Genomic DNA, 16,911 nt, shown 5'->3' with positions numbered 1-16,911 from the left:
AGAGGGACTCACAGAGCTCCTATAACTTGAAAGCAAAAGGCTCAACTAGCAATCTCTCTGTCATCAACTGCCCCTCAGACTATCTCAAAACAGCACCCCTAAATCTTCAGCTTGGAAAGCCTGAAACAAAGTCACGCTCAATTACATCTAAAAGCTAAAAAATATTGAAAAGCTAAGCAGAAGCAAAATGAATGCTTTCCCTCCCACCAGTTTTCAGTTTAGCTCATTTCCTAAGGTAACCAACCACTCCAAAACCCAGCCTTGAACACAGAGGTTTATCCCTGCAGTATATTTTTTTTATAAAAATAAGGTGGCCGATTGGATTTAATTCCTGATAGAACTAATATAGTGGCTATATATATTGTCTTAACAGCAGCATATACACTTGCCACTTGCTAGTTTTATACTGAATTTATATGGCATAGCTAAGGAGCCAAATGGGATCATCCCCAGCTTTTCTAACTTTAACGAAATGCTGTTTTCTAGATTTGAATGCTTGATGCCTAATGTTCCAATTTTTGGTGATTCTATTTCATTGTTATCTTGATACAATTTTGCTGTCTTCTTTTTCTCTTCTTCTTCCCTGAGATTGCCATCTGCCATATGTTCCCTTCTCATTTCTCCAAATAAAATGTCCCAGAAGTCGATTAGTGATTTAATATATATATCCCTCTTTTCTCTCATTATGCCTTTAAAAGTTATGATAAATTATTTTGAATTTTCAGGTCAAGTTTTCAAGTTTTCAAATCTAACCATATTTCACCCTGCTCATAATATGTGAATCAAGAGCTCTTTTCATCCCCATGCATCCTCACAGACAATATGGATGCCAAGTTTCTCAGCTCATCGCTTCCTGATGTTTACTGCGGCTGCAATATATTTTTCACACTTATTTTATCAATTCCTTTGTTTGGTATCCAAAGCATCCATTTATGTTCATACACTTTAGTAATCAGATAAGTATTTCTCTTCTGCCTGTGTCATAATGAAAGGCAATAATTCTTAGAACAAGACAACATAGTCAATCTGTAAGAAGTTGCTTTAATTAATGTTTCATGCCTGCCCTCCCTCGCCCCAATAAATTGTATCTGGTTCTATTTCAATACATTCCAAAATATTATAAACAGCAGGAATGAAACTGATATGAATTAAATGAATATGAATTAAATGAATGAAATTTTTTCTTCTGTAAGAATTTTAAATATATCTGATAAAAATGTCAATTCAGCAAAAAGATCAATACATTAAAAAAAAGGCAATTTAGCTCTTACCTGCAATGGATAGAATATTTAGACCACAGAAAAATAAAGGTGACCAAATAGTTTGATTAAATCTCACTGAACAGTGAAACTGCTTTTAAGGATCGGATTCGGATACATGAGTTACATAGATAAGTATGTTTCTAACAGGAGAAAGAACAATCAGTTGGTGGGCATACTAATTACTGTTATTAGGCTAAAACATCAAAGCTTAAAATCTTAAAATCAAAACATCAAATCTTACAAAACAAAACCAGAGACAATATTCACCAAATGTGCTGAAGATGTCAGCTTAAGATATATTTTTTTAGAATTTTTTTGACCGTTTATTGCAATAAAAACAATGATTTAAATTTTTAATAATGGCTTCCTTAGCATGTAAGAATAAGGAGGAAAATGAGTAAATCTCCTAATGCCACTTATTTAATGTGTTCTTCATACACTGCATTTATCTTAGCTTTCTAGCCAGCTTGATAGGGCAATGTATTCAGCATGAAGATCCAACATCTGTCTCTTGGTCTTTCCTCAGCCATAAAATTACTAACCATATCTAGATTCATTTCAAAATTACCAGATTGCCCAGATATTTTACTGCAGATTAATTCTGAACCCTATTTCCCAAAGGACCCTGGTATTAAAGTGCTTCACTGAAAAGTAAGTCTCCTGCTTTTCATAACTAAAATGGTCAATTAACCTGCCAAAAGCTTATTTCCCCATGCTATTTGCTAGTATGAATGCTATTTACATTAATTAATATAATTATAAATAATGCCACATATATTTATGCACTATCCAAATACATTTATGCATCTGCTTCCCACTGTGTGCAAGGCTCTATTGGTAAAATATGAATTTTCCTTCTCTCTGTGGTTTATTCCCCCAATACAAAATCTATACTAAACGATTTTTCAGACTTCTTTCCCATTGTAGTACAATCTTTCCCCCCCACTTGATTATGGATCTTTATGGAAAAAGAAATTGCAGAATTTCCAAAGCAGCTTTTACAGGAATCAGGATTTGCAAAAATGCCATAAATAAATTGTAGATAAAACCATTTTGATGGGGAAAATGCCACCTTTTTCCAAAGAAGAGAGGCTATATATGACATAACTTGGTATCTATTACTTGACATGTATGTACCCCAGTGAATATTTAAATGATCAACTCATAGTTAATATCTTTTTAAGCAGTTGTCAGCTTTAAAGTTTGATACTTTTTATTCTGCTTATCAACTCATGCATTTATTGTAATTCAAGCTTGGACTAATTTTAGCCATTTATTTTCTTTTTCATTGACACTGAGCAAACACGGTACTTTCCAGGGGTGGGTTGCACCTACCTTTACTACCGGTTCACAATGGTAGAGCGCGCACAAGCGAAGTGAGTGCACTTCTGTGCATGGTGCACGTCAGTGATGATGTAGGGGCGGGCGGGTGGGTGGAGCCTCCCAACGCCATTACTACCAGTTCGCAAGAACCAGACCGAACCGGGATCAACCCACCACTGGTACCTTCTCATTGCATGTATGATATGCAATATATTCAATTATGAGGTTAAAGGTTCATTCTCCGAGCTTGTAGATTGGTTTCCAAATGTTTTGTTACCAGGCGAGGTAACAAGTTCAGCAGAATTTAGGAGATGTCAGTGTCAATGTTCTTCTGTTTATAAGGACTTTTTGTGGTCAGTAGGTCAGGTGTGAGTGTGTTAAGTGAAGGTCTTCTGATGGGTCAAGTGAATGGAAGGTTACATCAAGTGAGGATCATTGGGAGATGAAGTACTGGTTGGAAGGGGCTTCTGTGGGTTGGTTGAGGATCGGTGCTATTCCTGGTCAGCTGTGCAGTTCATTTGGATTCTGAGGGGTTTGTAGGTTGATGACTTTTGTGTGGCTCCAATCAAACTGGTGCTGTTTGGTGTCGGTGTGGGTAGAGAGTTAAGGATTTGGGATTGTGGTGTTTGTGAATCCTGGTTTTTAATTGACATGTTTGTCCCATGTAGAATTGGTTGAAATTGTTACAGTTACAATATTACATTATTATTATGTTCTGCCAGGTTTTTTGAAAATTATTTTACATAGAAAAAGATAATGATTTTCTTGGACTGAACTCAACTCCTGTTGGCTCCATGGAAATGCCATTTAGTTCTCTTGGCAAACAGATATAAGAGGTTCATCACCGTCTTCCTTCAGATTGATTTTTTACAACTTTCCAGTCTAGACTTCTCTCCTGGGATTTCCCTTACAAGTAATAAGTTTTGTCCTTTCTTACCTTTTTATTTGGCACACACAACAATGCAATAGTTGTCCTATTAAATGTTCCTAATCAGAGGCATCCACCTGACCCACTTTTATCATTTGTCCCCTACTTCCTCCACTCTGCTTTTTCCAGTAGAAGACATCCCTAGTAGAAGAAATTGGACAACCATTTGTCTAAAATGGTATAGGGACTTCTGCTTGAGCATGGGATTGGAGTGGAAGATCTTGAAGATTTATTCCAACTCTTCCACTCCATTCCACTCCACTCCACTCCACTCCACTCCACTCCACTCCACTCCATTCCATTCCATTCCATTCCATTCCATTCCATTCCATTCCATTCCATTCCATTCCAGGTACTTTCTATCTCAAACTTTATTCTTGCTTACAGTTGATGTGGAGATGATTTGCAAGCCAGAAAGGATTTCAGCTGTCAAGAGTGTCACCACTAATTATTCATATGCTTCTAATAAAACATGTAGAATGATATTGCTGACTGGGGAGAAAGAGGTTATGACAGTCAACAAATTTAATTTAATTTAGGCTCAAAGCTCTTAGAATGACTGAGAAAGAAGAATTAGAAGGAACCCAGGACTGCTCAATTCTCAAGACTTCAGCTGTGGGTATCTGCTTATTTATTGAGTATAAGAGTTAAAATAGTATTTTACAGCCCAGTCTTTCACAGTAAGGGAGATGAGGGCAATCATTACTCCAGCACATTAGGTCGAAGCAAATACAAATAAAGAGTAAAAGATAAATACCAAATGGATTGTGGGACTAGTCATGTATCTATTTAAATTAAATCCATTTATATGGTGTATATTTTAGGCTGATACCCTTAAGATTTGGCACTTTTGTGAAGTTACAAGAGTGTTGTTTAATGTTTGAACAATCTGAAGGATCTAATCTATGATGAGTGAATGAAAACTCTTCTAAAACTGGATGACACTGTAGATTATACATTTTCAAGGATCAATCAATTTTTTTATCTCTCTTTGACAGGTTCTTATGAACTTATTTACATGTTTACTTTCCATTTGGAAAGATCTGAAAATATATCAGCAATAGATGAATAAATTAGATACAAGATGCACTTCTTCCTACTCTTCCCAGTACTCTTGGGTTCCAGCTCTCATTATTCTGAGGATAAAACAATCTCTATACAAGCATAAAATTAGTATTTCATGTAAGGATTTGTCATAGTACAGTTTATTTTAATAGATTTCTACAAGATATCTTATTTAGCTTAAATATTTACCTTCTGTGACCCTGAATATTGTGCTTTAAAAAAACTTATTTCCCCATAAATACTACTGGTACACCTATTTGGTTGAGTATATTTGGCTTAGAATATTTTACAACCTGAGTGACGTTTCGAACTTGACACCGAGTTGTAAAATGTATCTTCTGTATGAGATACTAAACCTTTTTCACTAATGCAGTTTAGTTAATGAAAAATATCATGAATAAGAAGGGAAGCAAAGATTTAGACCATTCTAAATCAAATATTATTTGTTAATGAAAACTGGTTTTGGTAGTTTTTTGCCCTGAAATGAAATCTGATAGGAGTTTTAAAACAGATGTGTACTAGGTCAGTTAAATTTCAAATTTAATTATATAAATATTTATATTACTCAAACAATTTAAATATAGTGTAATATAAAAAGAAAGAGAATTTATAGATAATCTATAAATGCAAATAACAGTGTTTGGGGAACATATTGATTAGATGCTTTGATGAAATTAATTAATATAATTTAATATTAAATGGCAGTAGCAAACCAAGTGATTATATACCCTATGCCATTATGCTATGAATTAAATCAAAGGAAGCAGAGGTGTAAATATTTATCTTGAAGCTACCTCCTGTTTGGGAGGCTAGGAAGCTGCCTTTAGAAAGTGAACTAAAACTAACTTATTTTTGCAGAGTTGGCTGTAAGTAAATAAACAAATGTTACTATGGTCACAATGGAAGAAACTAACTGTAGCTCAGGTTACAGAACTGTAGCCTTCCTGGTTATTTGCTTGCAGATGTTTCATTACTCACTGATGTTACCTTGTTGGACAATGAAACATCTGGAAACAAACAACCAAGCTCAGGGAGCACAAAGAACTCTATGTTATGGTCATTTTAGCAAAATGTGTATGTGTAGTTAGTCTTCATTTAGTAACCACAATTGGGACAGGCTTTGTTTAACTCTGTCATTAAGCAAAGCAGTCACTAAGTAAAGCCCTAACTGTGCTTAGGAACTTACTTCAGGCTTCCTTTGCTTTACACAGACCTGGGAAGGTTGTAAATGCAAGGATTGGCCATTTTTTAAAAAAAGATTAATTTAATTAGGGTTTATTATAACATAAAATACAATAACATTTTAAAAAAGGAATGAATGGAAAATAGGGTGAGGGAGAAAAGAAACTGGTCATATACTTTTTATCACTGTTATAACTGGAAGATCAGTGAACAAATCAGTCAATAAATGAGGACTACACGTACTTCCCATGAAGCAAATATAATCAGAATGGGATATAGAGCCTTGGTAGTACAGGGGTTTAAGGCACCCTGTTATTAAGCTTATTAAACTTATTAAGACCAGCTGCCTGCAATTACTGCAGGGTTCGAATCTCGCCAAGGCTCAAGGTTGACTCAGCCTTCCATCCTTTCTAAGGTAGGTGAAATGAGGACCCAGTTTGTGGGGGCAATAAGCTGACTTTGTATAAATATACAAAAGGATGAAGGCTATTGCTGAGCACATTGTAAGCCGCCCTGAGTCTTCGGAGAAGGGCGGCATATAAATCAAATTAAAAAATAAATAAATAAATAAAGTTTGGGAATACAGCAACCCATTTTACAGAAATGACATCAGATGAGGGTCAGATAATAGGCAGAGGAAGCATAGGATTTATGAATAAAAACAGTATTTAAAATGTTATAAACTTTAATCATTTTGATTTCTGCTCTGTTTGGATCAATGTCAATGTTTATTGCTTAAAGCATTGGAAACCGCCCTGAGTCTCCGGAGAAGGGCGGCATATAAATCAAAATTAAAAAATAAAAAAAAATAAAAAAAATGTCACTCTATGCAAATGCTAAGCTACTTATGGAGGGAGAGCCATATTCTGCATTATATGCTGCATTTATTGATTTCAAGTCTGCATTGTCTCTAGAACAAAGCCGTTGGGCAAATTTAAAAAAAATGCTAAAATAACAAATGGCTACTTCTGCTAATGTACAAACTCCATGAGAACTCTAGAATAGAAGTGGTGTGCAAGGCCACTGCCCTAAAGAAATTCCAACTGAAAAAGGGATAAAATGAGGATGTATCTTGGCTCCCCTGATGTTCTTTTTGCAAATCAACTCTGTTGTTACCAAAATAAGTAATTCAGAACATCATCCACAAAGTTAATCAATATGCACATTGCAACCTTACTGTCTACAGATAATGATGCAATACTCCTATTGCAAATGCCAATTGAATTAATATGAACATTGAGAACATTAGATATTTACTGTTTTGAGCAAGCACTTGAGAACAATTATACTCAAAATAAATCCTAATTTTTGCAAAGCAACCTAGAATATATACCTACATGTTAAATGGTCAAGCAATACAGCAAGCTGAAATCTTTAAATTCTTGGGTATAATTTTTGAAAGGTCTGGGATGACCATTTATCTTTTGTTCTGTTTTTGTATCCAGGGTTGTTTCATTTCTTTGTTTTGAAATCTGTATACCACGCAGAGTTGTTGAGAGGTTGGATGGCTTTAGAAATCCGTATATTTAGAAATATACAGTACATATTTTGTGTTATACTTTTATACACTCTTGTGATGTTTCTCTCATCACTTCCTTTTTTATATCCCGAGAATTGACAACTATTGTAGCCTTCCTTCATAAGAACATTATTTTAATTCACCACACTCATTTTGATTGTCCTTTTATACAATTTTCCCATTTTACAGTATTGTATTCTTTTTTTAGTTACTATTTCTAGTCTGGCAACTCATGTTAGCTTCAGGTTTCCATTTCAAATTAAATCTAAAGTCCCATAATAAAGTTTGATTTATTCCATTTCCAACCATTAAAGACACATTTATTTCAGAATGTTACTGTAATAGAATGGTTGTGACTCAACGCGTAGCAAAAATATCCAGGGCAAATTGGGATGTGTATGTGTACATAATTGAAAGACCCAGCTCTCTCTCTCTCTCTTCCCAGATTCTAATGCTGGGAAAGGTGGAAGGAAAGAGAAGATGACTACCAACTCCATGGATGGACATAGTTACAGTGCTGATGGTCTATTAGAAGATCAGAAAGAGCAGCTTAGGGAGAGATCAAAGAAAATCTTCATATATGGTTACAAAAAGCTGACACCAACTTGATGCCCATTAATAAATGTGCATGAAAGAATGAAAGAAAAAAAAAGATGGATTACTGATAGGGCCCAGTTGCACATATTAGTTTCCTTCAGATGGCTGAGGAATCTGGGGCTTCAGATGCTACGCCAAAGCCCTGCTGGAAAACCAGAGGAAGATTCCATTATTCCTGACTCTAATGTCGAAGATTTGAACCAGGAAATAAAGGAAAGACCAAAGGGCAGAACTAGTAGAGGGCCAGAGTATGACAAAGTGTGGAAGACTTTTGATGAGAGCTAAAGTTGATCTTCTCTTCCTTCCTATTTAAAATCTACATGCTAAAATGCACAATCTGGAAGTCCTCTTGGACTTACAGTTCCTGCTGGAAGAGCAGGTGGCAGTTGTGACTTTCAGGTTATATGCCAGTAGCAGTCATTCCTGAACTGAGAGGCCTTGTTCAATATCATTCATGCCCTTGTGATCTATCTGAATTTCTACAATTAACAGGATGTATCTCCAACGAGACTACATAGAAGTGAAACTTCAAGCTGGGAAATTTCTAATTTATGCTAACCAACTTCTATCAGTTTTCATTCCTTTTTCCAAGATAATCATTTGTTTTTAAAAATATTTCAGTTGCATTGATAGATTAAAATCTTTGTAACAGAAATCTTTATAACACTTCATATCTCAGTAAATCACTACATTAAACAAACTAAAATCTCCATAGTTTATATTGAAGCAACTTATTTCTTTGACCCTTTCCATTTATGATGCCTAAACAAACTAGCCATTTTTTCATATAATGAATAAAGCTCAATTATTTGTTTATATGTTTAATAGATATTATTGATGCTCATTACACAGCTTTTGAGAAAGCCTATACCTTGTTAAAAAATTTACAAAGACCCACTATCTCCAAAAAAACAATACATGCAGGTTAGGTAATCCAACCCTTTCACTTTCATATTACAAACCTTAATTTATTTGTTCCAGCTTTGTATCTCGAAATTCGAGCCATTGATAGAGGAACTGATAAGGTATCCAGCCAACGCTTCTCATATTTTGGTTCATTAGCTGTGGGTGAAGAAGGTGATGATGGTGCCTGACCAGAATAAATAAAAAATAACAGTAAATACATTATGTAAAAAACATAAACATTTGTATGTGGATATGTTATTTTTCTGGGTGAATTAGAACACAAGGAATAACAGTGTTTAGAAATTTTAGATTGCACAGAAGAAATAACAATGTCTTTGACCTTGAAATATTGGTGGGTCATTTCTCTCTATTTGATGCACAATAGTGCCGTTATTATTTTGTTAAATATATAAACCTCACACCTAATTGGAAAGTTGCTTATTGACAACTTTTTCTTCTCAATATCTTATTTGTTTCATTAGCATGACAATGATTGCAAAATTTTAACTTGTTTTTTTCAATATTTGCAAAAATAGAACAACAATGTGCATAATATATCTTGATGTAGTTGATCTTGGAAAAGTTAATCAGATTTCAGTTTGGATAGTGGCTGGTTGGAGACCTGGAAATCCCAGGGCTGTAGTCTAGATTGGGAAGTTGAAAAAAGAAGAGAACAATGGCAAACTATGTTCAGGTTTTTGCCAACAAAGTAATATAGATATATACAGGTAATCACCAGTAGTTGAATATACAGTTTTTCTGTATATATTCTAAATATATCTCCCTTTATTTGGATTTATTTTGGAGTGGATGGGAAGGTAGAGTAAGGAACATGATGCAGCATTAGAATTCCAGTGCTAAGACTTGCTTTATTTCCTACATAACAAGTGAATATGTATACTTTGGAAAATTTGCAGAAATTAACCCTTTTCAATGAACGATTCCTGTTTTTTTAAGTGTTGTCTCTCATGACATGGTAATGAATATATTTCTCTTATAACTAAGACCAATTTGAAAAGCTGCACTCTGCTCTTCTTTTTCCTTGAAGCTATGAAGGATCGCAAGGATTTTTTTTTTTTTTAAATAGCCATCTAAGAAAGAGTGGTTAATTTAAGGAGTTCTCAACAAGGAGGAATTCCTTAAGGAGGAATCAACAAGGTACGCAGTAAAAACAATAAATAATTTTGACTAGGGATTTTCAAAATCCTAAAGAGAAGAAACCAAAAGGCAGGCTTTGGCTCAGCTTCATAAATGTATGAAAAACACTACCTTAATAATCAATCATACCAATATTAAAATTACAGGATTGAATTGCAGTCTTTCATTGTAGAACATGAAAAATGTAGGCATGTCAGATAAGATCTTTGATGTTTCAAACAAAACTGTGATAGATTATAATAGTGCACAATTATGACTCACTGGGTCTGGGAAATAACATCTTTAATAGGATACAGAGAAAAAAAATATGTTAGCTGAACAAAATCCTGGTTTATCCACCATCAAGCCTCTTTTCTTCTGAAACAGATCAATACAGAAAGTTTCCAACTTTCTCCTTTTCTTTGTTCTATCAAGTCTCTTTTCACACTGTTTTGTGTTACCCAGCGTTGCACTCTTTATACTTTGAAGTACTCCTTTAGAACTAGGCCTTCAATACATACAACAAATGTGTACTATCCTCTCCATTGTTGTAACAATTTTCTTCATGAGTCCCCTGCTTTCCAAAATGCTATCAGTATAACTTAGTAGCACCCTGTACAAAATTAATTGTATTAACCTAATCTTCTATTCTTTTATTCTTGGACTACAACCATAAATTTTAAATATTATTTAATAATACTTATCCTCTTTGATTCCAACCTTGTTCATATTTCATTACTACCTTTTCTTTATATAAATGGAAAGAGAAACTTTCTATGATGCATTTCAACTCTAAGCCAAAGGCCTATATGTACACTACGGATATAAACAGACGTAAACTGTCTCAGATATATTAAGACATGTAGTGCCATCCTAAATAAACTTCATTTACATTCAGGTAATTCTTGAGAAACAGCAAGCCATTTAATGACAGTTCAAAACAACGACTGACATCCCAAAACTACATACAAACCTGTTTCAAAGTTATGACAGATTCAGTGCTCTTGAGGTCGTTCACATTTATGACAGACCAGAGGTGGGTTTCAGCAGGTTCTGACCAGTTCTGAAGAACCAGTAGCGGAAATTTTGAGTAGTTCGGAGAACCGGTAGTAAAAATTCCTACCCCCATTTATTCTCTGCATCCCAAGTCCCAGCTGATCTGGAGGAAATGGGGATTTTGCAGTAACCTTCCCCTGGATTGGGGAGGGAATGGAAATTTTACAATATCCTTCCCCTGGAGTGGGGTGGGAATGGAGATTTTACAGCATCCTTCCCCTGCCATGCCCACCAAGCCATGCCATGTCCACCAAGCCACACCCACAGAACCAGTAGTAAAATTTTTTGAAACCCACTACTGTGACAGACCATGGGCAGCTGTGTGCCTGCTGTGCCTGTCTTGTCCCCTTAACACCTCCTGCAGCATTTAGGCCTTTTCCCCACTAACACCTTCAGGAACCCTAAAATAGCAGCTGCTTTCTGCACCTATCAGCTGACCCCAAGCAGGAGGCTGAGAAGCTCTCCTACACTTCTGTAGGCTTTGGGGAAGCTGGCCTTTGCATAAAAGGCAGCTTCATGACTAGCTTCCCAAAACCTTTCCTTTGCTTAATCTCCTCCCTCCTCCAGGCACATTTCTTCAATAAAAATGTAAACAAAAAATGCAGAGAGGGAAGATCAGGTGCTAAAGCTAAATTTGCCCCATGTCCTCCGACCAATATCTCTTTTAAAAACCTTATCTTGAATCCAGGCTGAAGAGAAGAGGAACCAAGCGAGCAAGGAGAGAAAAACCTTTCTGCAGTTTTTCCCCCATGAATTAAAGAAAAAAAAATCCCTAAAGATTAGGCCAGAAAATGGAGGATTCTGAAACTTCTTAGATCTGCCTGACTGCCTGTAGAGGCCAGTTAGGATTTAAAGGCTAGACTGGAGACTCCCCTCTACAGACAGTCAAATGCACAGCAAAAGGCTGCAAAGTCCCCATGTCCTCCATTCTCTGGCCCAACTTGTAGACATGATTTATTTTTAAACTTCAGGGGGATGAGGAAAGATTTTATCTCCTTGCTTGCTTGTTCCTTTAGTCTTCAGCCTGAAGTCAAGGTAAGGGTCTTAAAAGGTGTTGAGTCCTCATAGTTACGATTGTAGGTGCCTGTGCCTGTTGCCGGGCGATGCTGATTGGTTCAGACACGAGCAGCGAAGTGGAGGGAAATTGCTGTTCGCTCATTGGTGTGCGCGTCTGACAGCTCGCTATTTAAGCAGCTGTCAGGCAGCCTTGTTGTTCTGTCACTCCGTGATGTTCCTGTTGCTGTTGTGTGTTCGTGTTAATAAAGTCATTGTTCTCAGCAACTAAGCCTCCGTCTATGTCTGCCCACCGGATCTTACACGTGGCGACGAAGGTGGGATCCTTCTGAGGTGACAGTTGCCTGAGTCTGGACCAAGTTCGTGGTGAGCGTATTACGAGCAGCTATCAACCATGGCGACAGGGCTGCCGGCATTCACCCCATTTGAGCCAGCTTTGGAGACCTGGGAGGACTACCTCGTAAGGTTTGAGTGCTTCCTGCAGGCAAATGACCTGTCAGAAATATCCAGTGCTCGTAAGAGGGGTTATTTCCTCAGCTCGTGCGGCCGTGAAATTTTTGGGACGGCCAGGGCTCTAGCCGCCCCTCAGCCTGTGTTTGAGATGCCCTGGGAGACCTTGCTGGGAAAGCTCAAACAACATTACTCTCCCGCCCCATCCATGATCGCGAGGGAGCATGCATTTCACCAGAGGTCCCAGAGAGAGGGAGAGTCCATCAATGAATATATGACTTCATTAAGAACGGCGGCCCTGCATTGAGAGTTTTTGGGGTTCCTTGTTGACGCTTCCGGAATCCGACCTGCACCGACCCCCTGCCCCCACATCCAAAGCCCAACTGTAGGCTTTTCTTGGCCTTCTCAATTTTTATTCAGTTTTTCTGCCCCATAAGGCTTCCTTGGCGGAGCCTCTCCATAGGCTGCTGGATGCCAAATCCCCGTGGCTTTGGGACCATCATGCCTCCACTTCCTTTCAAGCCGTTAAGGACGTCCTCTCCTCCGACGCTGTCCTGGTTCAGTATGACAGCAGCTTGCCTCTGTCTTTGATATGTGACGCCTCCCCCTACGGGGTGGGGGCAGTCCTGAGCCACATCCTGCCCTTTGGCGCAGAGGCTCCTGTTGCCTACTACTCCAGGACCTTGTCGGCTGCGGAGAGGAATTACAGCCAGATCGATAGGGAAGCTTTAGCGGCCGTAGCTGGAATCAAGTGATTCCATGACTACATTTACGGCAGGTTTTTCTATCTGGTCACTGATCACAAGCCCCTCCTGGGGCTGCTAGCGGGTGACAGGCAAACCCCCCCAGATCCTGTCCCCATGCATGTCGCGTTGGACTGAGTTCCTAGCGGCTTATTCTTACCAACTTATCTATAAACCGGGGAAGGCGATAGGGCATGCTGATGCCCTGAGCCGCTGCCTGCTTCCCTTACCTGTCCACGACCCGGCCCCCACGGCATCCGTCCTACTGGTGGACGAGCGACCGTCTCTGGTGTCGTGAATGACGTTCACACGTCTTCTGCTGCTGACCCATTGTCCAAGATTCTAGACTGGACACGCTGAGGCTGCCCAGCTGCCCCAGAGTCTGCCGCGGTCCTTCCTTATTTCCGCAGGCGCCTGGAGCTGTCGGTATTACAGGGCTGCCTCCTGTGGGGTAACTGGGTGGTCGTGCCACCCGATCTTAGGGTCCAGATTCTGACTCATCTCCACAATGCCCACCCGGGAATTGTCCGCATGAAGGCCCTCGGCAGAAGTTACATATGGTGGCCGCAATTTGACCGAGACGTGGAGGAGTGGGTAGGCCGTTGCCAGCAATGCCAACTTTCACGGCCAGCTCCCCCGGCAGCTCCGGTGCAGGCATGGGACACCCCTCGGGCTCCCTGGGCAAGGGTCCACCTGGACCTGGTGGGGCCCTTCATGGGCCAAACATTCCTAATTGTGGTAGACGCGCATTCCAAATGGGTGGAACTGGCCATCATGCATTTACCACCTCCCCGGCTGTAATTAGGATACTAGAGGGGTTGTTTGCAACCCATGGGCTGCCGGACACTATAGTTACTGATAATGGCCCGCAGTTCACCTCGGCACCCTTCCAGCTGTTTTTAGCCCAGCTGGGCATCTGGCATGCCCAGACAGCTCCCTCCCATCCAGCTGCTAATGGGTTGGTGGAGAGGGCCGTTAGATCAGCCAAGGACGCGCTACGCCGTTTGGGCACCACCAATTGGCACCACAAAATTTGCCAGTACCTCTTGGCACAACACTCGACCCCTTGCTCTTCCACAAAACACAGCCCTGCTGAGCTTCTAATGGGCAGGCGGCTGCAAACGACCTTGGACTGCCTACACCCAAACTACACCCAGGACCCGCCCCGGGGGCTAGTTTACCACCCAGGGTTTTCGGGTGGGGGATTTGGTCTACACATTGAATTTCGATAAAGACTTTCGGTGGCTGCCCAGGCAGATAACACAAATAACGGAGCCCTATTCTTATAGGGTCCAACTCACCGATGGGAGACTTTGGAGGTGGCATGTAAACCAGCTGAGACGTCAGGCCGCGGACATGGCAGAACCACGGCCTGCCCACGACCTGGCAGCCGCCAGAAGAGATCACAACCCTGAAGGGATGCCAGCTAGACCAGAGCCCAACCTACCACCTCGACCTGATGAGTCCTCGGCGGAGGACTTACCTGAACATCGAAGCCCGGTGGCGAGTTCGAGTTCCTCCAGTTCTTCAAGCGATGCACAGGCTCCACCGGATCCTTGGTTGGAGGGTGTGGCTCCGGCGGTAACGTCACCTACGCCCGTCCTGCACCAGTCTGGGCAGTGCCGTCGTCGGCCTGCGTACTTGGAGGACTACGAATGCGCAGTCCAGGTGGGAAGGGGTGTTGAGTCCTCATAGTTACGACTGTAGGTGCCCTGTTGCCGGTTCAGACACGAGCAGCGAAGTGGAGGGAAATTGCTGCTCGCTCATTGGTGCGCGCATCTGACAGCTCGCTATTTAAGCAGCTGTCAGGCAGCCTTGTTGTTCCGTCACTCCATGACTGTTCCTGTTGCTGTTGTGTGTTCGTGTTAATAAAGTCATTGTTCTCAGCAACTAAGCCTCCGTCTATGTCTGCCCACCGGATCTTACAAAAGGGACAATTGGTTGGAGAGCAGAGGGAGAATTTAGTTTTAGCACCTACTGGTAATTGGGGTTAGGGGGGAGGGAAGTTCTACAATGTTTTTTTAATTGAAGAAATGTGGCTTGGTGGGGAAGAGGGGGGGAGGAGATTAAGCAAGGGAAAGTTTTGGAGAAGCTTGATCTTGAAGCTGCCTTTTATGCAAGGGGTGTCTTCTCAAAATCTAGAGAGGCAGGAGAGCTTTGCAGTCTCCCACTGGCCAGTTGATAGGCACACAAAATTAGGCAAGACAATCAAGCTGTGCCAAGGCTGGCTTTAAACATCCAGAGGGTGGGAAGCATGGCATATCTCACAGTGGGGGAACCTGAGGCAGGTGGGCTAGTGCTTGCCTTAGGCCTCCCAGAAACTCCCCACTTAATGACACTTAACAATTCACTAGCGTGAACAGGGATGTCTGGTTTTTTTCGTGAAGCAGTTTCATTTAACATTATTTTGAGCTCCATTATGGACTTGTAACCGGAAGATTACTTTATAGTCTGCGATCAAACAGTAAAAGCTGCACTCTTCCATTGGTAATTACTAGACCCTGGCAACATAACCTCACAATAACTAGAAGAATCATATAACATTTGCTCTTTTATTACAAACTAATTCACATATGAGAGGCAGCTGCTTCACTTGACCTAACAATTGAGCCAATCTTGCACCTCATACTATTCAATAGACAATGCCACTTCCCTATATAAATGCCCTTCCCTCACTGAACAAATGAAATCATGTGAGTACCCTTTTTTACACACACACACACACACACACACACACACACACACACACACACACACGGGGGAGAGAGGGAGAGAGAAAGAATTGTTTTCTAGCAGGGGAAATAATAATATTTTGGTTAGAAAATGGGAAAAGAGGACCCATATGCCCAAAATTGAAATATCAATCTGTTGCCTCCAGCATGGGATGGAATAAGTTTGAACCCTGGACATTGTATTGGTGGATGTATTAGGAAGGGATGATCAAAGCATCAAGTTTTGGTCTCACTGTTTTGGGAGTTTTAATTATAGTTGTGAGCCATTCAGAGTTGTGGTACATAGGACGGGTGGCCATACACATGTTTTAACTAAAGAACTAAAATAAGCAAATATAACAATATTTGAGATGCCTTTATTATAAAAATTAAATATTAAAAAATGGATGACTCAAAAAAAATTCACTTGTCATCCCTTGAACTAAAAAAATTATATCAAGGTGATTATTAGAACAATCCGCCTATATAGCAACATATTTATACTGTAAATTTCTGAAAGTTAATTTTATCCAACTGTTAGTAAGCATTGTACTTTCTGTTCTTTCACCCCACAGAACTGAACAACTTGGTACGGAGGCCCATTTAAGATGCCTTAATATCAGAAATGTCATTATCATTTTTGGCTTCATATGGAAGGCTTACATGGGAAAAAAACCCTATCATTTTCATTGCCATTTACAAGGTTGGACAAATATATTTTAATGTTATTGTTATTCTGAAATGTTTCATCTTCGGAATGATCTGTGGCAAGTTTTTCTTCCCACTCATTGTTGATTTAGTTTTTTTTTTTATTAAAAGTTTTATAAGAAATACAAACATTTTCTCCCCCCACCCTTTCCCCCTCCCCCCCTTCCCCCCCACCCCCTATTGTTGATTTAGTTTTAACTTAACTCTATTATGTAGAATATTTTCAGAAGTCTGCAGTTTATTATATAAGAATGCTATCTTCCATTTATTTACAATTATAATAGTTTCAAATTCTTAAAAAGCTACAGAA

At 39.5% G+C, this 16,911-nt stretch overlaps 1 protein-coding gene across 1 annotated transcript in view; it reads right to left on the bottom strand.

Annotated features, from left to right (window-relative positions):
- Positions 1 to 16,911, bottom strand: part of SNTG2 (syntrophin gamma 2) — a 255,669-nt gene that overhangs the window by 77,979 nt on the left and 160,779 nt on the right. The window contains exon 9 of the mRNA XM_070955055.1: positions 8,839 to 8,966. Coding sequence (XP_070811156.1) covers positions 8,839 to 8,966 — 128 coding nt within the window. The remainder of the gene's footprint in view (positions 1 to 8,838; positions 8,967 to 16,911) is intronic.

Source organism: Pituophis catenifer, unplaced genomic scaffold, assembly GCF_029215685.1.
Source record: "Pituophis catenifer annectens isolate HBS135680 unplaced genomic scaffold, rPitCat1.0.hap2 SCAF_1, whole genome shotgun sequence".
NCBI lineage: Eukaryota > Metazoa > Chordata > Lepidosauria > Squamata > Colubridae > Pituophis > Pituophis catenifer.
This window is presented reverse-complemented; position numbering and strand designations above follow the sequence as displayed.